At 47.5% G+C, this 26,879-nt stretch overlaps 2 protein-coding genes across 5 annotated transcripts in view; both read left to right on the top strand.

Moving 5' to 3' along the window:
* Positions 1-26,879, top strand: part of LOC115182470 (DEP domain-containing mTOR-interacting protein) — a 62,859-nt gene that overhangs the window by 14,674 nt on the left and 21,306 nt on the right. For all 4 annotated transcript variants that reach the window (XM_029744070.1, XM_029744072.1, XM_029744071.1 and 1 more), the window contains 3 exons: positions 6,921-7,102; positions 16,688-16,870; positions 23,722-23,859. In XM_029744070.1, coding sequence (XP_029599930.1) covers positions 6,921-7,102; positions 16,688-16,870; positions 23,722-23,859 — 503 coding nt within the window. The remainder of the gene's footprint in view (positions 1-6,920; positions 7,103-16,687; positions 16,871-23,721; positions 23,860-26,879) is intronic.
* LOC115182469 (spidroin-2-like) lies at positions 12,722-15,577 on the top strand. Its single transcript, XM_029744067.1, has 2 exons — positions 12,722-13,316; positions 13,695-15,577. The coding sequence occupies exon 2, from the start codon at positions 13,811-13,813 to the stop codon at positions 15,032-15,034; it is 1,224 nt and encodes a 407-aa protein (XP_029599927.1). The 5' UTR covers positions 12,722-13,316; positions 13,695-13,810; the 3' UTR covers positions 15,035-15,577.

Here is a 26,879-nt window from a genome sequence, read left to right as displayed (position 1 = left end):
AGATTGTCTTTTGATCTGTTGATGGAGAGAGAAATGATATCCAGGGGAAAAACCAAGTAAAAAGCTTTTACTCATTACAGCGAGTGCTTACTCGTTATATACAATCAATGAAATATGTTCTGAACAGTTATTTTTAGGGGGTAGGCATCTTGTTTGTGGTGTTTTTACCAGTCTAGTACATGGTGTTGTTCAGCAGGCAGGCGAGAGTGGTTAGAGCCTAATAGTTTCCATAGAAACCCCCTCCTCAACCAGATAGATCTCATACAGTCACTCTGCCAGCTATAGTCATCTCTCTCTCTGTCTCTGTCTCTGTCTCTCTAGAAAACAAGTTTTGATCAGTCATGGACATAAAAGTGCTGAAAACAAATTGTCTCCCTGTTTAAAAAGAAGATGGAGAACAAGTTATGAAGGAAAAATACTGGAGTTTTGGTGCAGGTACAGCCAACTAGCACAAAAATAATAGTGCGATATTATCAAAACAATTCGATACAGTATTTTGTCATTAATAATATCACTTCGCCAAGGGGGATGAGTGGTCTGGAGTTGGCTTAGTGTGGGGTATGCCAGTTGAGAACAGGTTCTCATTTACAACTGCGACCTGGACAAGATAAAGCAAAGCAGTGCGACACAAACAACAACAGAGTTACACATGGAATAAACAAACGTACAGTCAATTACACAATAGAAAAGGCTATATACAGTGTGTGCAAATGTAGTAAGGAGGTAAGGCAATAAATAGGCCATAGTGGCAAAATAATTACAATTTAGCAATTAACACTGGAGTGATGGATGTGCAGATGATGATGTGCAAGTAGAGATACTGGGGTGCAAAAAGTAAACGCTTTGTTACAATGCGTTAACTAACTACTTAAATAGTACACTCCGCTCATGACAGAGACAGTTATTGTTATCCCTGTTGCCCAGAGAAAGTGTTTCTGTTGTAGTTCAGTATGTTGATTAGTTGTGAACATTGTTTGGAAGGCAGTATGTTGAAATTCACCCTCAGGCATCTTGTATTGGCTGCTACTACCTAACTTACTACGCAGTAAGAATGCAAGTGTCTCTCTTGTTTTTTTCTTTAAGGCTAGCCTCCCTGCCCCCTCTCCTCAGGCTGGCCTCCCTTGCAGTTTTACACGCCTGCAGAATGTAGGTCTAGTGCCTCTCTAGTTCAGTAATACTGTCTGTCTGTGTTGTAGCTATCTGCCAGCTCCACAGAAGCCTTCTTTGTGCCAGCTCCTGCTCCAGCTCCTGCTCCTGCTGCAGCTCCAGCCCCTGTGGTGGTTGAGCCATCCTCCCGCTGAGCTGTGTGTGGTGTAACAGGAAGACAGGCAGGGCCAGTGTTAGGGTGTATTTATGTAGTCACCATGGTAGAGGGACACACAGCCTGGTGGAAGTATGCAGGCTACACCTCAGTCTTCACACTCACCAGACTAGAGACTGGGGCCACGATTCAAACAAGCACAGCTACAAACAAACTACCTGTGCAGTGTGTGTGTCCTGGAATCCCTGCCCAAGTTCCCAGTACAAGAAGAGCTGTTGTATTGTTGTTGTGCACAGTCTCGAAGCAACGGGGATAAGTCAACGGGGACAATCTCAAGGCGATATTTAACCACCTTGTTTGACTGACTATTGTCTTCCTGCCTGAACAACCAGGGTGAAGATAAACTTTAGTTCCTGGTTGCCTGGTAAATGGGCCTATAGTGTTTAGAGGGTGGTGAACGAACACTTTGGAGAATCAACATTTCCTTCTCACAACAAGCAGGGTGGTCTCAGCCCAGGCCTGGGCGGTGGTAATGGTGGTGACTTGCTTCCTCCTTCACAAGCAGTTTAACCATAATGTTTCCACTTGTCTCATTTGAAGGAGTTGTGAAGTCTACAGTGCACAGTGGTTATTTAACGTTGGGAAGTCTACAGTGGTAATTAATTGTTGGGAAGTCTACAGTGGTAATTTAACGTTGGGAAGTCTACAGTGGTAATTTAACGTTGGGAAGTCTACAGTGGTAATTTAACGTTGGGAAGTCTACAGTGGTAATTAATTGTTGGGAAGTCTACAGTGGTAATTTAACGTTGGGAAGTCTACAGTGGTAATTTAACGTTGGGAAGTCTACAGTGGTAATTAATTGTTGGGAAGTCTACAGTGGTAATTTAACGTTGGGAAGTCTACAGTGGTAATTTAACGTTGGGAAGTCTACAGTGGTTATTTAACGTTGGGAAGTCTACAGTGGTAATTAATTGTTGGGAAGTCTACAGTGGTAATTAAACGTTGGGAAGTCTACAGTGGTAATTTAACGTTGGGAAGTCTACAGTGGTAATTTAACGTTGGGAAGTCTACAGTGGTAATTTAACGTTGGGAAGTCTACAGTGGTAATTAAACGTTGGGAAGTCTACAGTGGTAATTAAACGTTGGGAAGTCTACAGTGGTAATTAAACGTTGGGAAGTCTACAGGGGTAATTTAACATTCCACAGTGTAAGAGTTCATCTGCTTACAGCGAGCAGGGCTCCTGTTCCAGGGTAGTACAGTATCCATGTATCCTGTTATGTGTTGACTCATGGCTGTCACTGTCTAACTGCCCGCTTGGGATGATTAAAGTTTATTGAACGGAACGGAACAGACTGGAGTGGGAATGTGGACAAGCTTTTCTGTGGACCATTCAGTAGTGTAATCCTGCTGTGCCTGATTTGTTTTATATCTTGGTACCAGCCGGGTCAAACTCTGCAAACTTTTATTTACTGTTCTGTTGATAAGAAATACAAATAATTGTTTTGAAGGAGTTTTTGAAGGATGGAGCTCAGACCTTGGCGTGATTCAGGCACGTGTTTAATCCTGCTAGTTGGGCTGGTAGGACTAAAGCTGTCAGTCTGACAGTCACAGGAGACAGTGTTGGCACCCTATCCCCTACACAGTGCACTACTTCTGACCAGAGCTCTAAAGGCCCTAGATGGGAATACACCGAGTGGACAAAACATTAGGAACACCTGAACTTTCCATGACAGACTGACCAGATGAATCCAGGTGAAAGCTATGATCACTTATTGATGATTATTGACTTATTGATGATTTTTTTAAAGATAATTGAGACATGGAGTGTGCGTGTGTCATTGAGGGTAAATGGGCAAGACAAAAGCTCAAAGTGCCTTTGAACGGGGAGTGGTAGTAGGTGCCAGGCACGTCAAGAACTTCAATGCTGCTGGGTTTTTAACGCTCAACAGTTTCCCGTGTGTATCAAGAATGGTCCACCACCCAAAGGACATCCAGCCAACTTGACACAACTGTGGGAAGCATTGGAGTCAATATGGAATGCTTTCGACACCTTGTAGAGTCACATGCCCCAACCAATTGAGGCTGTTCTGCAGGCAAAAGGGGGTGCAACACAATATTAGGAAGGTGTTCCTAATGTTTTGTAAACTTGGTGTAGGTTGTCATTTGGGACGCAGCTTGTATGTAGGATAGAACAGGTTGTGTGTCCCAGTAAAGTTCAGGACATCCATTACCATGTGACGGCTGTGGTAGATTAACAGCAGAGCATATTTACTGTACATTAAAGGACAACTACACCACTTTTAACATGTGGCTTGTTATTGTCAAGTATTTGGTGACGACCTACACAGTTTAGTGTAATTTTATGATTTCATGTCTGTCGACTGTTTAGTGGTGAGCAATACCGGAGATTGTTTCTCTGTGACGTTTTCAAGTAGGACCCCTGAGATGACTAATACAATAAATGATTTTCAGCGACCTATATGTAGTTTTCTGATCATCAATCAAATAAAATGTTATTGGTCACAGACACATGGCTAATCATATTGGACCTCCCTACAATATGTTGCTCTGGTTGTCTTTGTCTAACACCTGGAAATATTTTAAACAGATGCTGAAAAACCTACACTCTTAGAAAAGGGGTTCCTAAAGGGTTCTTCGGTGTCCCCATAGGAGAACCTTTTTTGGTTCCAGGTAGAACTCTTTTTGGGTTCCATATAGAATCTTCCGTGGAAAGAGTTCTACCGGGAACCAAAAAGGATTCTTCAAAAGCTTCTCCTATGTGGCCAGGCAAAGAACTGTTATTGGCTCTAGATAGCAATTTTTGATTTTTCAAAAGAATGTATATGATGATATTTATAGTCAGCTTACTCCAATTTTCTTCTGTTGTTCAAGGCTCAAACTCTGAGTCCATTCGGCAAAACCACTCCTACCATCACCAATGAAGTTGCCGCTCCGGCGGCCATTTTGCCCTTTCCAAATAACCTATGTTTTCGTAGTGAATTGCTTGTAAACTTCATACTTTTTATTATATAGTTCCAATAGGCCCACAGTGTTGTTGGATGGATGGTTTCTTGGACATTTACAGAGGCTGTATTTGGCTGTTATCGTTGAAAACACTTTATTTCAGATGCAGCCGGTTTAGCTACTTAGTTAGCTAGCATTGCTAACGTTAGCACCAAAGATGCATTCTGCGAGACTAGGATTCCATAGTGATTTGCCTGTAAATTTCATAAATGTTGTGTTAGAACAGGCCTACATGTTGTTTAAGACAGTCGCTAAGATGAAACTCTGCCTTTATTGTTGCAAACACAATTATTTGGGATGTAGCAGTCGGGCTAGCTTGCATGCTAACTAGATACAGTAACTTATCTAGCATAGTTAGTATTTAAATACATTTTTTGTGTTGATTGGTGATTGGTGATAATGACATGAACATATATCGGGCATGACTTTCATGCAAGCATATATGATTACAACCCAAAAGTAATGTGCAATGCACTCATAACTTATGACACAAGCAATATATTTAGAATAAGCTTTGTCTTGGCTTACTAGCCAGCTATGCTTACTGCAGGCAGCTAACTAAGCAGAGCATTGCATCATGGGAGGAGAATTACAGATCTTTCCAAAATGGCAAAAACAAGGAATTGTGCAGTATGGCTAATAAACGATAAAACATCAATGTGTATCCAATCTTACAGTAGTGGATGTACACTAACAACATAATAACTGGTTATAAAGTTGCAGAGTTGTCCTGTTTAATGACTGGCCAGACCTGCCTAGGTGGTTTAGATCAGATGTGGATTCATGCTGCATTCTGAAAGGCACACTATTACTTACCTTGGTCAAAAGTAGTGCACTATATAGGGAATAGGGTGCAATTTGGGATGTATCCTGGGTGTGTGGGTCAGAGGTCGATTTGGTAATCTTTCACATGTCAAGCATCCAGACTAAGGTGAGGTTAATGGGTGGGTTAGTTGACTCAGTGATAAGGTGGTGAAACGTCACACGTCATTGCATCCTATGGAAAGAGGAATTCAGCTGTAAAGAAGGAATCGGTGCCCTGCCTTGGAGAAAACAAGCTGTACTGTAGCCACACCATGATGACGTGGTCTGCCTTTGTCTCAATGCAAGCAGTAACATGTACATTATAGTTCATACTGTATATTCCCATCGTAGCTCCACCTGTTCCCACACGGGTTTGATATTTACTGTGTGTGTGTGTGTGTGTGTGTGTGTGTGTGTGTGTGTGTGTGTGCGCGCCAAACATGGCACGTGTATTCTCTGTCTGTTGGGATTCCACCCTTCTTGGGATATTTATCTTGTACCAGCATCACTCAGTAGGAGGCTGCTGTGGTTAACTGACATCCATCTTGTACCAGCATCACTCAGTAGGAGGCTGCTGTGGTTAACTGACATCCATCTTGTACCAGGATCACTCAGTAGGAGACTGCTGTGGTTAACTGACATCCATCTTGTACCAGGATCACTCAGTAGGAGGCTGCTGTGGTTAACTGACATCCATCTTGTACCAGGATCACTCAGTAGGAGGCTGCTGTGGTTAACTGACATCCATCTTGTACCAGGATCACTCAGTAGGAGACTGCTGTGGTTAACTGACATCCATCTTGTACCAGGATCACTCAGTAGGAGACTGCTGTGGTTAACTGACATCCATCTTGTACCAGGATCACTCAGTAGGAGGCTGCTGTGGTTAACTGACATCCATCTTGTACCAGGATCACTCAGTAGGAGGCTGCTGTGGTTAACTGACATCCATCTTGTACCAGGATCACTCAGTAGGAGACTGCTGTGGTTAACTGACATCCATCTTGTACCAGGATCACTCAGTAGGAGACTGCTGTGGTTAACTGAACTTGTTGACCTTAAGTCCTAGTGCTCTTCCTGGAAGTTCAGCTTTATAAATAGTACAGGGGTGGCCAAGCTACCCTCCTCCTTGGGACATGGGAACTACCCATCAGCAAGGTTTTGATTCCAACCCTACGCTAACACACCTGATTTTTACTTAGTCATTCATTAGCTAAATCAGGTGTTATTGGTCGGAGCAAAAGCCTGCACAGAACTATTTAGAAAGAGGTTGATGGGGAAAAGTCTTTTTGTGTTGAATCAGGATGGAAAACAACGTACAACTGATTTACACGTCATATAAAGTAGTTTATCTAAATCTGTCCTTCTCAACAGACTGAGGAACACAGAGACGTCCATCCTAGCGACTAGTCTATATAAATCTGTCCTTCTCAACAGACTGATGAGGATCACAGAGACGTCCATCCTAGCGACTAGTCTATATAAATCTGTCCTTCTCAACAGACTGATGAGGATCACAGAGACGTCCATCCTAGCGACTAGTCTATATAAATCTGTCCTTCTCAACAGACTGATGAGGATCACAGAGACGTCCATCCTAGCGACTAGTCTATATAAATCTGTCCTTCTCAACAGACTGATGAGGATCACAGAGACGTCCATCCTAGCGACTAGTCAATATAAATCTGTCCTTCTCAACAGACTGAGGAACACAGAGACGTCCATCCTAGCGACTAGTCTATATAAATCTGTCCTTCTCAACAGACTGATGAGGATCACAGAGACGTCCATCCTAGCGACTAGTCAATATAAATCTGTCCTTCTCAACAGACTGATGATGAACACAGAGACGTCCATCCTAGCGACTCGGGAAGAAGAGGGTGAGACGTTTGAACGGACGCTGGTGGCCTCCGAGCTTGTTGATTGGCTGCTGGCGGAGGGAGAGATGGCGACCCGAGAGGAGGCGGAGCATCTTGGACGGAGGCTTCTAGAACACGGGATCATGCAGCATGGTGAGTGGAAGGAGCGTTTTCATCTGTTGGATTTTTTATAATATTTTTTTTGAGACATCCGAACTAACAAGGTCACGGTCAGTACCCCACCTGTCACACTGATGAAATGACATATCACTGAGTCCTGAGTAAGGTTAGTCCTGCAGTTTGGGAACCACTTCCCTAAGCGAATGTAATTATAGACCATTTTTGAAGAAGCAGTTATGAAAGATGAATCTTTGGCTCATGCTGTACTTTGTTCTACTAGTCTACTATTTATCCCAACCTGGTATTCACTGAGGATTTACATGGTAATATGGTCAAATGGTAGTTACACAATAATTACCTATCGTGGTAGTAACATTTTGCGCTGTTGTCAGTTGCTGCTTTAATTATATGGCTCTGTAATTTCTAAGTTGACTTTGTTAGGTGAAAGAGGAGACTTGGAGTGTTGATGTTAACACATGGTGGGCAGTCACATTGGGTCCTCTCTTCCAAAGGGCATGCTGTAAGGATCCTATTTTAGTCAGGGAACACGGTGTCTTCTCTGGTCAGACAGGGATCAAGGGCATACTGGTATCATCATCATCACCCACTTGGATTGGATCTGTCCTGTTTTTACACACACACACACACACACACACACACACACATTTATTTTACTATCCTTGTTGGGACGAAACAATTGATTTCCATTCTAAATCTTATTTTTGATAACCTTAATTCTTAACCCTAATTGTAAACTTAACCCCCTAAGCCTAAAATTTCCACACTTGTCCAAATTTTCCTTGTTTTACTGTCCTTGTGAGGATTTCTGGTCCCCACAAGGATGGGAAAACCAAACACACACACACACACACACACACACGTTTGAAAGTTTAGCAGAGACTTTACTTGGCTCCCAGTATTTCAGATTGACAGAAGATTGAGTTAACTTTGGAAATGTTTTCATCGCACAACCAGTTTCATAAAAAAACACGTCACATTTATCTGTGAGAAACGCGTGCTTCGTGCCCCATGATCCTCAAATGACAGACACAGGGAATAGGGAATAAGCTGCCGTTTTAGGATGTGCCCTGGTCTGGCTCACATGACTGACTGAAAGGACTTGTGTTGTCACGGTGACATGACTGAGTGTTTGGTCACAGTAGATCATTATAGGATGTTAGTCTCTCTTTCGTCAGAGGTCAGCTGTGGTCTGGTTGCCAAGGTCAGCAGTGGGGAGGAACACGGTGAAAGTCTTCTCTTATCAGGCCTGGTGGAATTCCTCTCTGTACAGTAACAGGACAGTCATTGGGATTAGCCTGGTAGAACACTGAGGAGGTGAATCCATCTCCAATAGGCCCTTGACTCCACTAGGAGTTAAAAGGAGGAAGTCCCAGCAGTTACTCATGTACAGGGCATGACCACCTGCATGGCTACAGAGTGAATGTTCTGAGTCTGGTGACAGTAATGTTACTGTACTACTGCAGCTTAGGAGATGTTTTCCAGCTGAGTTTTCCAGCTGAGTTGTGCTGAGAGGTGGTTCCACTACAGGGTGAATCCCTGCTCAGAGACAGATGGACGTCATGCCTCTGGTCTCTGGTCAGGGGGTTCTAGACAGATCAGCTGCTCACCTCTGGACAACGGTGTGTGAACTGACCTACATTCATACATACAGCACACACAATCCTCGACCCAGATACACACACACACACACACACACACACACACACACACACACACCAATCACACATACCAATCACACATACAGCACACACACACACACACACACACACACACACACACACACACACACACACACACACACACACCAATCACACATACAGCACACACAATCCTCGACCCAGATACACACCACACAATCATCGACCCAGATACACACCCACGCACACCGGTGGCATGTATTGCACACATGCGCGGCATACCAATGTCACGTGCACACCCACTAGACGCTCTCTGTCCTGCTGCTCTCTGTCCTGCTGCTCTCTGTCCTCTACCCAGGCTGCTGCTGGAACTGGGCTTCTTCTGTGTGACAGAGAGACTAAAATACAGCAGGGTGTAGAGCTGTTACTGAGCCAGTCAACCTCCTCTTTCTACAGGATCACCTGTCTCTCTGTCTCTATTACTGAGCCAGTCAACCTCCTCTTTCTACAGGATCACCTGCCTCTCTGTCTCTATTACTGAGCCAGTCAACCTCCTCTTTCTACAGGATCACCTGTCTCTCTGTCTCTATTACTGAGCCAGTCAACCTCCTCTTTCTACAGGATCACCTGTCTCTATTACTGAGCCAGTCAACCTCCTCTTTCTACAGGATCACCTGTCTCTCTGTCTCTATTACTGAGCCAGTCAACCTCCTCTATCTACAGGATCACCTGTCTCTATCACTGAGCCGGTCAACCTCCTCTTTCTACAGGATCACCTGTCTCTATTACTGAACCAGTCAACCTCCTCTTTCTACAGGATCACCTGTCTCTCTGTCTCTATTACTGAACCAGTCAACCTCCTCTTTCTACAGGATCACCTGCCTCTCTGTCTCTGTTACTGAGCCAGTAAACCTCCTCTTTCTACAGGATCACCTGTCTCTATTACTGAACCAGTCAACCTCCTCTTTCTACAGGATCACCTGTCTCTATCACTGAGCCAGTCAACCTTCTCTTTCTACATGATCACCTGTCTCTCTGTCTCTGTTACTGAGCCAGTCACTCTCCTCTTTCTACAGGATCACCTGTCTCTCTGTCTCTGTTACTGAGCCAGTCAACCTCCTCTTTCTACAGGATCACCTGTCTCCCTGTCTCTATTACTGAGCCAGTCAACCTCCTCTTTCTACAGGATCACCTGTCTCTCTGTCTCTATTACTGAGCCAGTCAACCTCCTCTTTCTACAGGATCACCTGTCTCTATTACTGAGCCAGTCAACCTCCTCTTTCTACATGATCACCTGTCTCTCTGTCTCTGTCACTGAGCCAGTCAACCTCCTCTTTCTACATGATCACCTGTCTCTCTGTCTCTATTACTGAGCCAGTCAACCTCCTCTTTCTACATGATCACCTGTCTCTATTACTGAGCCAGTCAACCTCCTCTTTCTACATGATCACCTGTCTCTCTCTCCATCTCTCTCTCTCTCTCTGTCTCTGTGTCAATAAATGAATGCAGTGGTAGCTAGAAGGGCCATCTGCCGCACTGATTTAAAGCCTGCTGCCTCCCATCCTCTCTCCCCCCGTCCCCTCTCCTCTCCCCCCCTCTCCTCTGTCATCCCTCCATCCACTGCTCTACAGCACTGATCCAGTGTATTAAAGCAACGTGAGGCTGCCCTGACCACCCACAGGGTCTCCTCTCTCCTCTCCTCTTCCCTCCTCTCCTCTGTCATCCTCCATCCACTGCTCTACAGCACTGATCCAGTGTATTAAAGCAACGTGAGGCCGCCCTGACCACCCACAGGGTCTCCTCTTCCCTCCTCTCCTCTGTCATCCCTCCATCCACTGCTCTACAGCACTGATCCAGTGTATTAAAGCAACGTGAGGCCGCCCTGACCACCCACAGGGTCGTGGACTCATTACACAGACGGCATCTTTAACAGGAGCTACAGACTGGAGACATGGGTGATATGTGTACAGTACTACAGTCCTGCATCCTGCCCACACACTACTGCAGTAGGGAAGACCAGCATCAACCCTCTTAAGATATTTCATATTTTATGACTTTGAGGGCTGTTAGGTTCGTACTTCCTTGGTTGACCACAACCTCAACACTGCAGCATGTCACTGTAGTGGACTGTATGGTAAAAAGACAGGGCTTTTCTATGGCTAGTTGGAGAGGTTTTCTCTAGTCAGTCTGAAGGAGTTGTAGATGTATTGCTGTAAAGACTGCAGCCTGTCGTGTAGTCGAAGAGGCTCAACAGAACTTCATCTGAGCGTTCAGACTCTCTGTGAAAGTGAAGTCGGAGGGAAGTATTTAACAATGCCCCCTCCTCTCTGCCCTCAGCCCTCCTCTCTGCCCTCAGCCCTCCTCTCTGCCCTCAGCCCTCCTCTCTGCCCTCAGCCCTCCTCTCTGCCCTCAGCCCTCCTCTCTGCCCTCAGCCCTCCTCTCTGCCCTCAGCCCTCCTCTCTGCCCTCAGCCCTCCTCTCTGCTCTCTGCCCTCCTCTCTGCCCTCCTTTCAGCCCAGACTCCCAACCCAGTCTCAGGATCTGTCCCAAGTAGCAACCTAGACATTCCCTTTATAGTGCACTACTTTTGACCAGATCCCCATTGGCCCTGGTCAAAATAAGTGCCCCATAAAGGGAATAGGGTGCCATTTTGGACACAGCCTCAGTGTCTTGTCCTGACTTGAGCTGAACGGTGAACCTGACACTGATTCAGACAGAGGATAATTACTGGTAATTAAATTGTTGACATGGAGAGGAAGATAAATCATTACGGGGACTTTGAAATGGGAATTTTAAATTAAACTGGTGAACGGCACACTAAACAAATGTACTGTGTGATTCCACTTGCTACAATAGAATGAAAAGTCCCATGTACTGGTCACCTTGTCGTCGTGGTCACCTTGTCGTCGTGGTCACCTTGTCGTCGTGGTCACCTTGTCGTCGTGGTCACCTTGTCGTCGTGGTCACCTTGTCGTCGTGGTCACGTGTTCAGCACTTTAATATAATCAGCTCTGGTTCTCTTGACTGTGGCACATCAGAATGTTCTCCCATCCAGGCCCAACACTGCTTATCAGTCATCAGAGCCAGCAGCGGGTTGCAGCAGGATGCTACTGTGTGGGTACTGCTTGCTGCATGCTGGCTCAGTACAGGCTCTGAGATACTATCTGTTTCCAGTGTGCTGAGCTGTGTTGTGCAGTGTCTGTTTCCAGTGTGCTGAGCTGTGTTGTGCAGCAGTGTCTGTTTCCAGTGTGCTGAGCTGTGTAGTGCAGAGCGTGTCTGTTTCCAGTGTGCTGAGCTGTGTAGTGCAGAGCATGTGTGCTGGGCTGTGTAGTGCAGAGTGTGTCTGTTTCCAGTGTACTGAGCTGTGTAGTGCAGAGCGTGTCTGTTTCCAGTGTGCTGAGCTGTGTAGTGCAGAGCGTGTCTGTTTCCAGTGTGCTGGGCTGTGTAGTGCAGAGCGTGTCTGTTTCCAGTGTGCTGGGCTGTGTAGTGCAGAGTGTGTCTGTTTCCAGTGTGCTGAGCTGTGTAGTGCAGCAGCGTGTCTGTTTCCAGTGTGCTGAGCTGTGTAGTGCAGTGTCTGTTTCCAGTGTGCTGAGCTGTGTAGTGCAGCAGAGTGTCTGTTTCCAGTGTGCTGGGCTGTGTAGTGCAGAGCGTGTCTGTTTCCAGTGTGCTGGGCTGTGTAGTGCAGAGCGTGTCTGTTTCCAGTGTGCTGAGCTGTGTAGTGCAGTGTCTGTTTCCAGTGTGCTGAGCTGTGTAGTGCAGCAGAGTGTCTGTTTCCAGTGTGCTGGGCTGTGTAGTGCAGATTGTCTGTTTCCAGTCTGTTCTTCTCGGGGCCTGTGTCTGTGTGACAGCAGGACAATGGGCTGAGCAGGGAGCAGGCAGGCAGGGCTCTAACCCCAGAGAGACTGCATCACCGCTGGGTTCACACTCACCATCCACACCCTGCCTCTGTCTGCATTCCTCTCCTCCGCTGGCACAGACCATACTGGTACGAAACCAATAAGTAGCCTACTGATGTTGCTGCACTCGTTCATTGTCTTACATCAGATTCCTCCACTGATCTGTCTCGTATCTCGCAAAGGATAATGGGATGGATTAGAAGTAGTCCGGCTACGATGGGCTGCCGTAACATTAGAAAATATTCCCTAGGCGACATCGTCTGCTGAACCCCATTCCTGCCTCCAAACTGTCTGAATGAATCTTAGATAAAACAGTAAATATGTTATTTTTTTTAAATGTTGTGAGTAAGTCTTAGTAGCCACATTTGACATCTAGCTAATGATTATTGTGCTTCAATGAGCAGTATTTCTGAAGTTTGACTATGGGCACGAAAACTAGCATAAAACAGTCGAGCCAGTCACTAAAATGATCTTTGACTGAAACTATGCTTCTAACCAACCAGCTGTCTACTTAGTGCTGCACACAATGTTGAAATCTTCCAACAAAAGCTAGCTAGCAAGCTACTGTAGCAAGTAATGCTAATGCTAACGTTATTATGAGTTTTCATGAAAGTAGCTGTTCTTCTGCCACGAGCCATTGCAGTCGTCTCCCGAGTCATCTGCTGTGCTCAGCTGACCTGAAATGACCACCACGGTGAAACATGCTGATCTATGGACTGATGTTTGATAAGTCAGTTCCTCTTCGTTGTGGGGCTCCCTGTCTACAACGCCAGGGTCATTTAAACAGGCTAAGCAAGCTTTTTATGTCAGTGAAGGAAGAGCTAGCTGACTAGCTAGCTATAACAGTTAGCTACACAGCTGATCAATGTGTGCAGGAGATAGCCACCGGTTTGTTTTAAACTATTAAATCACTGTCAACGTTTGTTATAATTTAGCTACTTAGTTTTTCTGCCTATTTCATGTAGAGTCAAATGAGAGCGCAGTGAGTTTCAAATGTTTTATATGTTTTCATTTTTTGAATGGTGGTTGCTCTACATTCCAATTTGAATGAGTTCCACGTCCTACAAGACAGAACGGTTGAGGGACGAGAGTCGCGGAGGAGTGACGCTGTCTGACGTGAGAAAATAGCACTCGTTATGTCTTAGGGGTCTTAGGCCAAGCTACGTGGTCTGTAACCTGACTTTTAAGATGTGCATCTGTGAGAAATCAGCATATGAGGACTGTGTTGTATGTACATGTCCCCAGGAGATGGCAAACTTACCTTCGGTCCAGGGACAGCTCAGCGCCTTCGGTCCAGGGACAGCTCAGCCCCTTGGTCCAGGACCAGCTCAGCCTCTTCGGTCCAGGGACAGCTCAGCCCCTTCGGTCCAGGGCCAGCTCAGCCCCTTGGGTCCAGGGCCAGCTCAGCCCCTTCGGTCCAGGGACAGCTCAGCGCCTTCGGTCCAGGGACAGCTCAGCCCCTTCGGTCCAGGGACAGCTCAGCCCCTTGGGTCCAGGGACAGCTCAGCCCCTTGGGTCCAGGGACAGCTCAGCCCCTTGGGTCCAGGGACAGCTCAGCCCCTTCGGTCCAGGGACAGCTCAGCCCCTTCGGTCCAGGGACAGCTCAGCCCCTTCGGTCCAGGGACAGCTCAGCCCCTTGGGTCCAGGGACAGCTCAGCCCCTTGGGTCCAGGGACAGCTCAGCCCCTTGGGTCCAGGACCAGCTCAGCCCCTTGGGTCCAGGACCAGCTCAGCCCCTTCGGTCCAGGGACAGCTCAGCCCCTTCGGTCCAGGGACAGCTCAGCCCCTTCGGTCCAGGGACAGCTCAGCCCCTTCGGTCCAGGGACAGCTCAGCCCCTTCGGTCCAGGGACAGCTCAGCCCCTTCGGTCCAGGGACAGCTCAGCCCCTTCGGTCCAGGGACAGCTCAGCCCCTTGGGTCCAGGGCCAGCTCAGCCCCTTGGGTCCAGGGACAGCTCAGCCCCTTCGGTCCAGGGACAGCTCAGCCCCTTCGGTCCAGGGACAGCTCAGCCCCTTCGGTCCAGGGACAGCTCAGCCCCTTCGGTCCAGGGACAGCTCAGCCCCTTCGGTCCAGGGACAGCTCAGCCCCTTCGGTCCAGGGACAGCTCAGCGCCTTCGGTCCAGGGACAGCTCAGCCCCTTCGGTCCAGGACCAGCTCAGCCCCTTCGGTCCAGGGACAGCTCAGCCCCTTCGGTCCAGGGACAGCTCAGCCCCTTGGGTCCAGGGACAGCTCAGCCCCTTCGGTCCAGGACCAGCTCAGCCCCTTGGGTCCAGGACCAGCTCAGCCCCTTGGGTCCAGGGACAGCTCAGCCCCTTCGGTCCAGGACCAGCTCAGCCTCTTCGGTCCAGGGACAGCTCAGCCCCTTGGGTCCAGGGACAGCTCAGCCCCTTGGTCGGCCAGTCCAAGCAGATTAGTCTTTTGTTCAAAGTGGTGACCCAAAATAAATGTATACACAAAAAACTACAGAGGCCTGTCTAAAGAGGCGGGCCTGTCTAAAGAAATGAACAAAGACTGTGAGAGGCTTCTGGCCTCTCAGAATCAACTTGATCACTCGTACCTGAGGAATTATCAAGGCTGCTTGGCAGAACCCAGCAGTGACCCGGTTGGTGCTGCCACCTGGGGTTGGAGTGTGGAAGTGTGCCATGGTAGTGTGTTTGTCTATGTCCTAACACTAACCTTCGCCCACATCATAACAATACACACGCACGCACACGACAGCGTACACACACACACACACACACACACACTGCATACTTTAAATGGCTGAACTGTAGAACAATAGCAGCCCTGCCTGGATGGATCCACATTGTGGGTTGTTTTGGTTCAGTTGCCCCACACAATCACTGCATTCCTGGTTGATAGACTCACAGAGGGCTGGTGAGTTGATCTTTGTGGCTTAACACCATGTGCAAACGAGTCAATGGGTGGATGAATAAACATAACCAAGAGTCACTGAACATGTTGTTGTTTGGTTCGATTATATTTCAATTACGGTGAGCTGATATTTAGATCGTTGTGAATCAGCACCATGGCAACAAGCGTTCTGAATCCACATAATCAAACCCCTTCAATCCTGATCATCCCCTTTTAGGGCACAAGGTGCCAAAACATAATCAGAAACTGTTTGGTTATGGACCAGATTATGGTTGAATCATTATGAACGTTTTGGATTGCTGATATGTGTGTGTGGTAACTATGTTTTAGACTGGGCAACTGGACTGTCACTACCAACGTAAGGAGAACACTTCCTCCTGGGATTAAAAAAACTATATTTCCTTAGTTCTCATTTAATGACGCCAGACAGGACAATCCATCACTATAAACCACAGGATGAAAAACACTTCATACAGTCACAACAGCAGCTTCATAGCATCACAATGTGCATCCATAACCAAACCAGGAAGTAGATCAGACCGGCTGGATTTCTGGATTTTGAAATTTATTTATCTTAACTTGTTTGCTGACATGCAAAACATTTTGGGACTATATCAACAATGGACTAATGAAACAAATACCAAAATATAGTTTTTGGGTGGAGTGTTCCTTTTAAATCCTGAGTCCTAACCCCTTGGCACAGTTATGCAGGCTTTATGGCTTAGTTACACAAGTGACAGTCAGATTTTGATTCCTGGATGGCTTTAGTCGTATAGTCAGTCAGAGTTGGTTTTATGTCTTTTAAGGGGCATTCAGAGCCCCCCCCCCCCGTACTGAGCGTCAGCCAAGTGAGTGTTGGCACAATGACTCCCTAGCTGAGAGAGTGAGAGTGTGTGTGTGTGTGTCCAACCCTAAGAGACTTAGCTGATTACTGGCATTGGAGACACCGTCAGAGGTGTTCTGTCTGAGAGGAATAATTGAAGAGTTACAGGATTTGGAACTGAACTACCTCCTATTCTACATTTACCAGGATTTACAGTCAGTAACTATAGTTACCAGGATTTACAGTCAGAAACTATAGTTACCAGGATTTACAGTCAGTAACTATAGTTACCAGGATTTACAGTCAGTTATATGGAACAGTAACTGAATGATCCTAAACAATGGTTTTGTTCTGTGTTTCTCCCTGACAGTGACCAACAAGCACCACTTTGTGGATGGAGGGCTGCTGTACCAGTTCAGACTGAACTTCAGAAGGAGACGGCGTCTGATGGAGCTGCTGAACGAGCGCTGTCGTACCATCCCAGAGAGCCATGACAGCCCATTCTGTCTCCGCAAACAGAACCCAGACGGAGGCAACACCAGCTTCCTGTCTGGTAAACCTCAATGTCTAGCAATCACATGTCTTTATAAAGCCATTTTTACATCAGGAGTTGTTGTACCCACACTATCTACTGTCAGACTGGGGCTGAATCCCACTATAACCCTTAGTCCCTACTCCCTACTCACTATCTACTGTCAGACTGGGGCTGAATCCCACTATAACCCTTAGTCCCTACTCCCTACTCACTATCTACTGTCAGACTGGGGCTGAATCCCACTATAACCCTTAGTCCCTACTCCCTACTCACTATCTACTGTCAGACTGGGGCTGAATCCCACTATAACCCTTAGTCCCTACTCCCTACTCACTATCTACTGTCAGACTGGGGCTGAATCCCACTATAACCCTTAGTCCCTACTCCCTACTCACTATCTACTGTCAGACTGGGGCTGAATCCCACTATAACCCTTAGCCCCTACTCCCTACTCACTATCTACTGTCAGACTGGGGCTGAATCCCACTATAACCCTTAGCCCCTACTCCCTACTCACTATCTACAGTCACACTGGGGCTGAATCCCACTATAACCCTTAGTCACTACTCCCTACTCACTATCTACTGTCAGACTAGGGCTGAATCCCACTATAACCCTTAGTCCCTACTCCCTACTCCCTATCTACTGTCAGACTGGGGCTGAATCCCACTATAACCCTTAGTCACTACTCCCTACTCACTATCTACTGTCAGACTGGGGCTGAATCCCACTATAACCCTTAGTCCCTACTCCCTACTCACTATCTACTGTCAGACTGGGGCTGAATCCCACTATAACCCTTAGCCCCTACTCCCTACTCACTATCTACAGTCACACTGGGGCTGAATCCCACTATAACCCTTAGTCCCTACTCCCTACTCACTATCTACTGTCACACTGGGGCTGAATCCCACTATAACCCTTAGTCCCTACTCCCTATCTACTGTCAGACTGGGGCTGAATCCCACTATAACCCTTAGTCCCTACTCCCTACTCACTATCTACAGTCAGACTGGGGCTGAATCCCACTATAACCCTTAGTCCCTACTCCCTACTCACTATCTACTGTCAGACTGGGGCTGAATCCCACTATAACCCTTAGCCCCTACTCCCTACTCACTATCTACTGTCACACTGGGGCTGAATCCCACTATAACCCTTAGCCCCTACTCCCTACTCACTATCTACAGTCACACTGGGGCTGAATCCCACTATAACCCTTAGCCCCTACTCCCTACTCACTATCTACTGTCAGACTGGGGCTGAATCCCACTATAACCCTTAGCCCCTACTCCCTACTCACTATCTACTGTCAGACTGGGGCTGAATCCCACTATAACCCTTAGTCCCTACTCCCTACTCACTATCTACTGTCAGACTGGGGCTGAATCCCACTATAACCCTTAGTCCCTACTCCCTACTCACTATCTACAGTCACACTGGGGCTGAATCCCACTGTAACCCTTAGTCCCTACTCCCTACTCACTATCTACAGTCAGACTGGGGCTGAATCCCACTATAACCCTTAGTCACTACTCCCTACTCACTATCTACTGTCAGACTGGGGCTGAATCCCACTATAACCCTTAGCCCCTACTCCCTACTCACTATCTACAGTCACACGGGGGCTGAATCCCACTATAACCCTTAGTCCCTACTCCCTACTCCCTATCTACAGTCACACTGGGGCTGAATCCCACTATAACCCTTAGCCCCTACTCCCTATTCACTATCTACTGTCAGACTGGGGCTGAATCCCACTATAACCCTTAGTCCCTACTCCCTACTCCCTATCTACAGTCACACTGGGGCTGAATCCCACTATAACCCTTAGCCCCTACTCCCTATTCACTATCTACAGTCACACTGGGGCTGAATCCCACTATAACCCTTAGTCCCTACTCCCTACTCCCTAGGCTCCTCTGTATATCTGAGAAGACCGTGAAGGTTTAACCAATATGATGATTGGTTCTCCTTGCCTTCTAAAAGCCTTGGTGGATGTTTGGCCATATTGCTTACAGACACCTATCCAATCATTGTGGACCTGAGGGAGTGCTGTAGAGTGTACAGTATGTGGATGAAGGCTGTCAGTAGGTTTGTGGACCTGAGGGAGGGCTGTAGAGTGTACAGTATGTGGATGAAGGCTGTCAGTAGGTCTGTGGACCTGAGGGAGTGCTGTAGAGTGTACAGTATGTGGATGAAGGCTGTCAGTAGGTGTGTGGACCTGAGGGAGGGCTGTAGAGTGTACAGTATGTGGATGAAGGCTGTCAGTAGGTCTGTGGACCTGAGGGAGTGCTGTAGAGTGTACAGTATGTGGATGAAGGCTGTCAGTAGGTTTGTGGACCTGAGGGAGGGCTGTAGGGTGTACAGTATGTGGATGAAGGCTGTCAGTAGGTTTGTGGACCTGAGGGAGTGCTGTAGAGTGTACAGTATGTGGATGAAGGCTGTCAGTAGGTTTGTGGACCTGAGGGAGGGCTGTAGAGTGTACAGTATGTGGATGAAGGCTGTCAGTAGGTCTGTGGACCTGAGGGAGTGCTGTAGAGTGTACAGTGTGGATGAAGGCTGTCAGTAGGTTTGTAGACCTGAGGGAGGGCTGTAGAGTGTACAGTATGTGGATGAAGGCTGTCAGTAGGTTTGTGGTCCTGAGGGAGGGCTGTAGAGTGTACAGTATGTGGATGAAGGCTGTCAGTAGGTTTGTGGACCTGAGGGAGTGCTGTAGAGTGTACAGTATGTGGATGAAGGCTGTCAGTAGGTCTGTGGACCTGAGGGAGGGCTGTAGAGTGTACAGTATGTGGATGAAGGCTGTCAGTAGGTTTGTGGACCTGAGGGAGTGCTGTAGAGTGTACAGTGTGGATGAAGGCTGTCAGTAGGTTTGTGGACCTGAGGGAGGGCTGTAGGGTGTACAGTATGTGGATGAAGGCTGTCAGTAGGTTTGTGGACCTGAGGGAGTGCTGTAGAGTGTACAGTATGTGGATGAAGGCTGTCAGTAGGTGTGTGGACCTGAGGGAGGGCTGTAGAGTGTACAGTATGTGGATGAAGGCTGTCAGTAGGTCTGTGGACCTGAGGGAGGGCTGTAGAGTGTACAGTATGTGGATGAAGGCTGTCAGTAGGTCTGTGGACCTGAGGGAGGGCTGTAGAGTGTACAGTATGTGGATGAAGGCTGTCAGTAGGTTTGTGGACCTGAGGGAGTGCTGTAGAGTGTACAGTATGTGGATGAAGGCTGTCAGTAGGTTTGTGGACCTGAGGGAGTGCTGTAGAGTGTACAGTATGTGGATGAAGGCTGTCAGTAGGTTTGTGGACCTGAGGGAGTGCTGTAGAGTGTACAGTATGTGGATGAAGGCTGTCAGTAGGTTTGTGGACCTGAGGGAGTGCTGTAGAGTGTACATTATGTGGATGAAGGCTGTCAGTAGGTTTGTGGACCTGAGGGAGTGCTGTAGAGTGTACATTATGTGGATGAAGGCTGTCAGTAGGTTTGTGGACCTGAGGGAGGGCTGTAGAGTGTACAGTATGTGGATGAAGGCTGTCAGTAGGTTTGTGGACCTGAGGGAGGGCTGTAGAGTGTACAGTATGTGGATGAAGGCTGTCAGTAGGTTTTAAGCCACATAATGAGAAGCTAATGTCAGCTAAATGAACCACCTCGTCCGCTACATTCCTTTAACATCCCCTTCAGCAGGAGCTGGCAGACAACACAATTATATCAAACGGTTTTCTGACTCCTAATAAATGATCTCCAAGGTTACAGAGGAAAGTGCAGTACCTGCCTGCCCCTACGCTCTAACCACTAGACTACCTACCGCCCCTACACTCTAACCACTAGTCTACCTGCCTGCCCCTACACTCTAACCACTAGTCTACCTGCCTGCCCCTACACTCTAACCACTAGGCTACCTGCCGCCCCTACACTCTAACCACTAGGCTACCTGCCGCCCCTACACTCTAACCACTAGACTACCTGCCGTCCCTACACTCTAACCACTAGGCTACCTGCCGCCCCTACGCTCTAACCACTAGGCTACCTGCCTGCCCCTACACTCTAACCACTAGGCTACCTGCCGCCCCTACACTCTAACCACTAGTCTACCTGCCCCTACACTCTAACCACTAGGCTACCTGCCGTCCCTACACTCTAACCACTAGTCTACCTGCCTGCCCCTACACTCTAACCACTAGTCTACCTGCCGTCCCTACACTCTAACCACTAGACTACCTGCCGTCCCTACAGTCTAACCACTAGTCTACCTGCCGTCCCTACACTCTAACCACTAGTCTACCTGCCTGCCCCTACACTCTAACCACTAGGCTACCTGACGCCCCTACACTCTAACCACTAGGCTACCTGCCGCCCCTACACTCTAACCACTAGGCTACCTGCCGTCCCTACACTCTAACCACTAGTCTACCTGCCTGCCCCTACACTCTAACCACTAGTCTACCTGCCGTCCCTACACTCTAACCACTAGGCTACCTGACGCCCCTACACTCTAACCACTAGGCTACCTGCCGCCCCTACACTCTAACCACTAGGCTACCTGCCGTCCCTACACTCTAACCACTAGTCTACCTGCCTGCCCCTACACTCTAACCACTAGTCTACCTGCCGTCCCTACACTCTAACCACTAGACTACCTGCCGTCCCTACAGTCTAACCACTAGTCTACCTGCCGTCCCTACACTCTAACCACTAGGCTACCTGCCGCCCCTACACTCTAACCACTAGTCTACCTGCCTGCCCCTACACTCTAACCACTAGGCTACCTGCCGTCCCTACACTCTAACCACTAGTCTACCTGCCGTCCCTACACTCTAACCACTAGTCTACCTGCCCCTACACTCTAACCACTAGTCTACCTGCCTGCCCCTACACTCTAACCACTAGGCTACCTGCCGCCCCTACACTCTAACCACTAGTCTACCTGCCGTCCCTACACTCTAACCACTAGTCTACCTGCCTGCCCCTACACTCTAACCACTAGTCTACCTGCCTGCCCCTACACTCTAACCACTAGTCTACCTGCCTGCCCCTACACTCTAACCACTAGTCTACCTGCCTGCCCCTACACTCTAACCACTAGTCTACCTGCCTGCCCCTACACTCTAACCACTAGACTACCTGCCGTCCCTACACTCTAACCACTAGTCTACCTGCCGCCCCTACACTCTAACCACTAGTCTACCTGCCTGCCCCTACACTCTAACCACTAGTCTACCTGCCTGCCCCTACACTCTAACCACTAGTCTACCTGCCTGCCCCTACACTCTAACCACTAGTCTACCTGCCTGCCCCTACACTCTAACCACTAGTCTACCTGCCTGCCCCTACACTCTAACCACTAGACTACCTGCCGTCCCTACACTCTAACCACTAGTCTACCTGCCGTCCCTACACTCTAACCACTAGTCTACCTGCCGTCCCTACACTCTAACCACTAGGCTACCTGCCGTCCCTACACTCTAACCACTAGTCTACCTGCCGTCCCTACACTCTAACCACTAGTCTACCTGCCGTCCCTACACTCTAACCACTAGTCTACCTGCCGTCCCTACACTCTAACCACTAGTCTACCTGCCGTCCCTACACTCTAAACACTAGGCTACCTGCCGCCCCTACACTCTAACCACTAGTCTACCTGCCGCCCCTACACTCTAACCACTAGTCTACCTGCCCCTACACTCTACCCACTAGTCTACCTGCCTGCCCCTACACTCTAACCACTAGTCTACCTGCCGTCCCTACACTCTAACCACTAGGCTACCTGCCGTCCCTACACTCTAACCACTAGTCTACCTGCCGCCCCTACGCTCTAACCACTAGGCTACCTGACGCCCCTACACTCTAACCACTAGGCTACCTGCCGTCCCTACACTCTAACCACTAGTCTACCTGCCGTCCCTATGATGCTATTAACACGGTCGGGTTTTAAAGCTGCACGTCACTGTGTCACACTAATACATGGACAACAGGCTCTCTAGTTAAACAACTGTGGCTTTATAGAGGCTTCATAACATGTTCATAAGCACTACACATAGATGCAACTATGTTTTATCCGTCTTTCATTCTTTATGTTCAGCAGGATTCAGGGTTCTCTACGTTCTGCAGGGTTCTCTACGTTCTGCAGGATATTGCAGAGCACTGATGCACATTCCACAATGACATGATTCTTTCGACTTTGCCCAAGCGCCTGCCACAGTCTAGAGGTGTCCTGCTTTATGGAGGCAGTAAAGAGTTTACCTGGAAAGAGTGCTTTCATTATAGACTGATTAGATACACCTACACATCCTTTCACAACTAACAACACAAACCTCTGATGACAGTAACACTGCTTTTACACAGTCCTTTTCCCTCTAGTGCACTACTATTGACTAGGACCCATAAGGCTCTGGTCCCAAGTAGTGCACTGTATAGAGAAAAGGGTTCCATTTGGGACATATAATTAGTGTTCGCTCTGAAATGAAACAAACTTTGAATTTAAAAAAAGTCTCTCAGACCTTCAACATTTGTTTTGACGACATCAAGGGGGAAAAATGTGCCAATGAATAAAGGACGTCTCCTCTCTGTCTCCTCTGTCTCCCTCCTCTCTCTGTCTCCCTCCTCTCTCTGTCTCCCTCCTCTCTCTGTCTGTCTGTCTGTCTGTCTGTCTGTCTGTCTGTCTGTCTGTCTGTCTGTCTGTCTGTCTGTCTGTCTGTCTGTCTGTCTGTCTGTCTGTCTCTCTGTCTGTCTGTCTCTGTCTGTCTGTCTCTTTGTCTGTCTGTCTGTCTGTCTCTTTGTCTGTCTCTCTGTCTGTCTGTCTCTCTGTCTGTCTGTCTCTCTGTCTGTCTGTCTCTCTGTCTGTCTGTCTCTCTGTCTGTCTGTCTCTCTGTCTGTCTCTCAGTGAGTCCCACTAAAGAGATCAAGTTGATAGTGGGTATCCGTCGTAGCAGCATGAGCAGCAGCTGTGGCAGCAGTGGTTACTATAGCAGCAGTCCCACCCTCGGTAGCAGCCCCCCGGTGCTCTGTAACCCAAAGTCAGGTAAGAGGCTCTCTGTTCTCCCTGAGTGACCTTACACACACACACACACACACACACACACACCACAGTCAGGTAAGAGGCTCTCCGTTCTCCCTGAGTGACCTTAACACACACACACACACACACACACACCACAGTCAGGTAAGAGTGTGAATAGGAGCCCTGTGCACAGCAGTGTGTCTTCAATGTGCTGGTACTCTCTCCTCCCCAAGACTGATGGACTGAACTACTGACTATCCAGAACACATGGAAAAACACTTAGAGGGTTTTGGATCCTCACTTTAGGTAACAGTATCATGCAGACAGAACCAGGCTGTTCTGGACTGCTGTCTGTACCAGTGACTAGTGGTCACACGGGCAGAACCAGGCTGTTCTGGACTGCTATTGGTACCAGTGACTAGTGGTCACACGGACAGAACCAGGCTGTTCTGGACTGCTGTCTGTACCAGTGACTAGTGGTCACACGGGCAGAACCAGGCTGTTCTGGACTGCTGTCTGTACCAGTGACTAGTGGTCACACGGGCAGAACCAGGCTGTTCTGGACTGCTGTCTGTACCAGTGACTAGTGGTCACACGGACAGAACCAGGCTGTTCTGGACTGCTGTCTGTACCAGTGACTAGTGCCTACAGCTACATGACATCTTGAGTCTTGGAAGAATCACACCACATGTGGTTCAGCCACGGTGCAGTGGAGCATCTGTAAGATGATCTCATGGCTGTATTATCTGAAGTGTACAATCTGTTTAACCCTTTAGTTTTCTATCCTGTGGGTCAGACTTCTAAACCCTTTTCCGTTCTGCTGTCTTTTAGCCTAAAGATATCCAGGCTCTAGACTTGTATAGAAGGCTGTGTTTCAGATATCCAGGCTCTAGACTTGTATAGAAGGCTGTGTTTCAGATATCCAGGCTCTAGTCTTGTATAGGAGGCTGTGTTTCAGATATCCAGGCTCTAGACTTGTATAGAAGGCTGTGTTTCAGATGTCCAGGCTCTAGACTTGTATAGGAGGCTGTGTTTCAGATATCCAGGCTCTAGACTTGGGTAGGAGACTGTGTTTCAGATATCCAGGCTCTAGACTTGGGTAGGAGACTGTAGGGGGCAGTATTTTCACGGCCGGATAAAAAACGTACCCAAATTAAACTGGTTACTACTCGGGCCCAGAAACTAGAATATGCATATTATTATTAGATTTGGATAGAAAACACTCTGAATTTTCTAAAACTATTTGAATGATGTCTGTGAGTATAACAGACCTCATATGGCAGGCAAAAACCTGAGAAAAATCCAACCAGGAAGTGGGAGATCTGAGAATTGTAGTTCTTTTGAATCCCTATCGAAACTACAGTGTCTGGGGTCACGTTGCACTTCCTAAGGCTTCCATTGGCTGTCAACAGCCTTCAGAAAGTTTTTTTTCATCATTCTCCTGTTACTGGGCAGAAAATAGTAGCTCAGTCAATGAGTGGACTGCCTGAGGACAAAGGGCTTGGTGATGTGCGATCCAGCGAGCGCGCCGTTCCTTTTTCTCCTGGAATGAATACGCTATTTTCCGGTTGGAATATTATCGCATTTCTACGTTAAAAATACCCTAAAGATTGATTGTAAACAACGACTGACATGTTTCTACTAACGGTAATGCAACATTTGGACTTTTCGTGTCTCGAATTACGCTCGCGCATTATGCCTTTGGATAGTGACCTGAACGCACGAACAAAACGGAGGTATTTGGACATAAATATGGATTATTTCGAACAAAAATAACATTTCTTGTGGAAGTAGCAGGCCTGGGAGTGCATTCTGACGAAGATCAGCAAAGGTAAGAGAATATTTATAATACTAATTCTGAGTTCAGTTGACCCCAGAACTTGGCGGGTGTCTGAATAGCTGGCTTTGATGGCTGAGCGATGTACTCAGAATATTGAAAAATGTGCTTTCTCCGTAAAGCTATTTTAAAATCTGGCACTGCGGTTGCATCAAGGAGTAGTGCATCTATAATTCTTTAAATTATTGTTATGTATTTTGTCAACGTTTATGATGAGTATTTCTGTAAATTGATGTGCTCATTCACCGGAAGTTTTTGGTGGGAATACATTTTCTGAACATCACACGCCAATGTAAAATGCTGTTTTTGGATATAAATATGAACTTTATCGAACAAAACATACATGTATTGTGTAACATGATGTCCTAGGAGTGTCATCTGATGAAGATCGTCAAAGGTTAGTGCTTCATTTAGCTGTGGTTTTGGGTTTTTGTGACACATTTCCTTGCTTGGAAAATGTCGGTGTGGTTATTTTTGTCTATGTACTCTCCTAACATAATCTAATGTTTTGCTTTCGCTGTAAAGCCTTTTTGAAATTGGACAATGTGGTTACATTAAGGAGAAGTGTATCTTTTTAAAATGGTGTAAAATAGTCGTATGTTTGAGAAATTGAAATTATTTGATGTTTTGTATTTCGCGCCCTGCAGTTCGATTGGATGTTGGCTAAGCTGGTTCTGCTAGCAGAACGTCTGTCCTCAACAGCTGTGTGTAGCTGTGTGTAGCTGTGTGTAGCTGTGTGTTAATGCTGTCTTCGGGACATTGTGTTCTCCTATTTCTCTGAATGAGAGAGAAGGGTGTTGAAAGTTGTGAGTCTGTGGGTGACAGGGTTTGAGGCCAGGGTTAGATCAGGGGAAAGTTGTGGGTGACAGGGTTTGAGGCCAGGGTTAGATCAGGGGAAAGTTGTGGGTGACAGGGTTTGAGGCCAGGGTTAGGTCAGGGGAAAGTTGTGGGTGACAGGGTTTGAGGCCAGGGTTAGGTCAGGGGAAAGTTGTGGGTGACAGGGTTTGAGGCCAGGGTTAGATCAGGGGAAAGTTGTGGGTGACAGGGTTTGAGGCCAGGGTTAGATCAGGGGAAAGTTGTGGGTGACAGGGTTTGAGGCCAGGGTTAGGTCAGGGGAAAGTTGTGGGTGACAGGGTTTGAGGCCAGGGTTAGATCAGGGGAAAGTTGTGGGTGACAGGGTTTGAGGCCAGGGTTAGATCAGGGG

Source organism: Salmo trutta, unplaced genomic scaffold (genome assembly GCF_901001165.1).
Source record: "Salmo trutta unplaced genomic scaffold, fSalTru1.1, whole genome shotgun sequence".
NCBI classification, from domain to species: Eukaryota; Metazoa; Chordata; class Actinopteri; order Salmoniformes; family Salmonidae; genus Salmo; species Salmo trutta.
Note: the sequence above shows the minus strand (reverse complement) of the source record. Positions and strands in the feature narration are given on the sequence as shown.

Coding starts and splice junctions, on each gene's coding strand:
- LOC115182469 (XM_029744067.1), top strand. CDS start 13,811: ATGTGCATCTGTGAGAAATCAGCATATGAGGACTGTGTTGTATGTACA.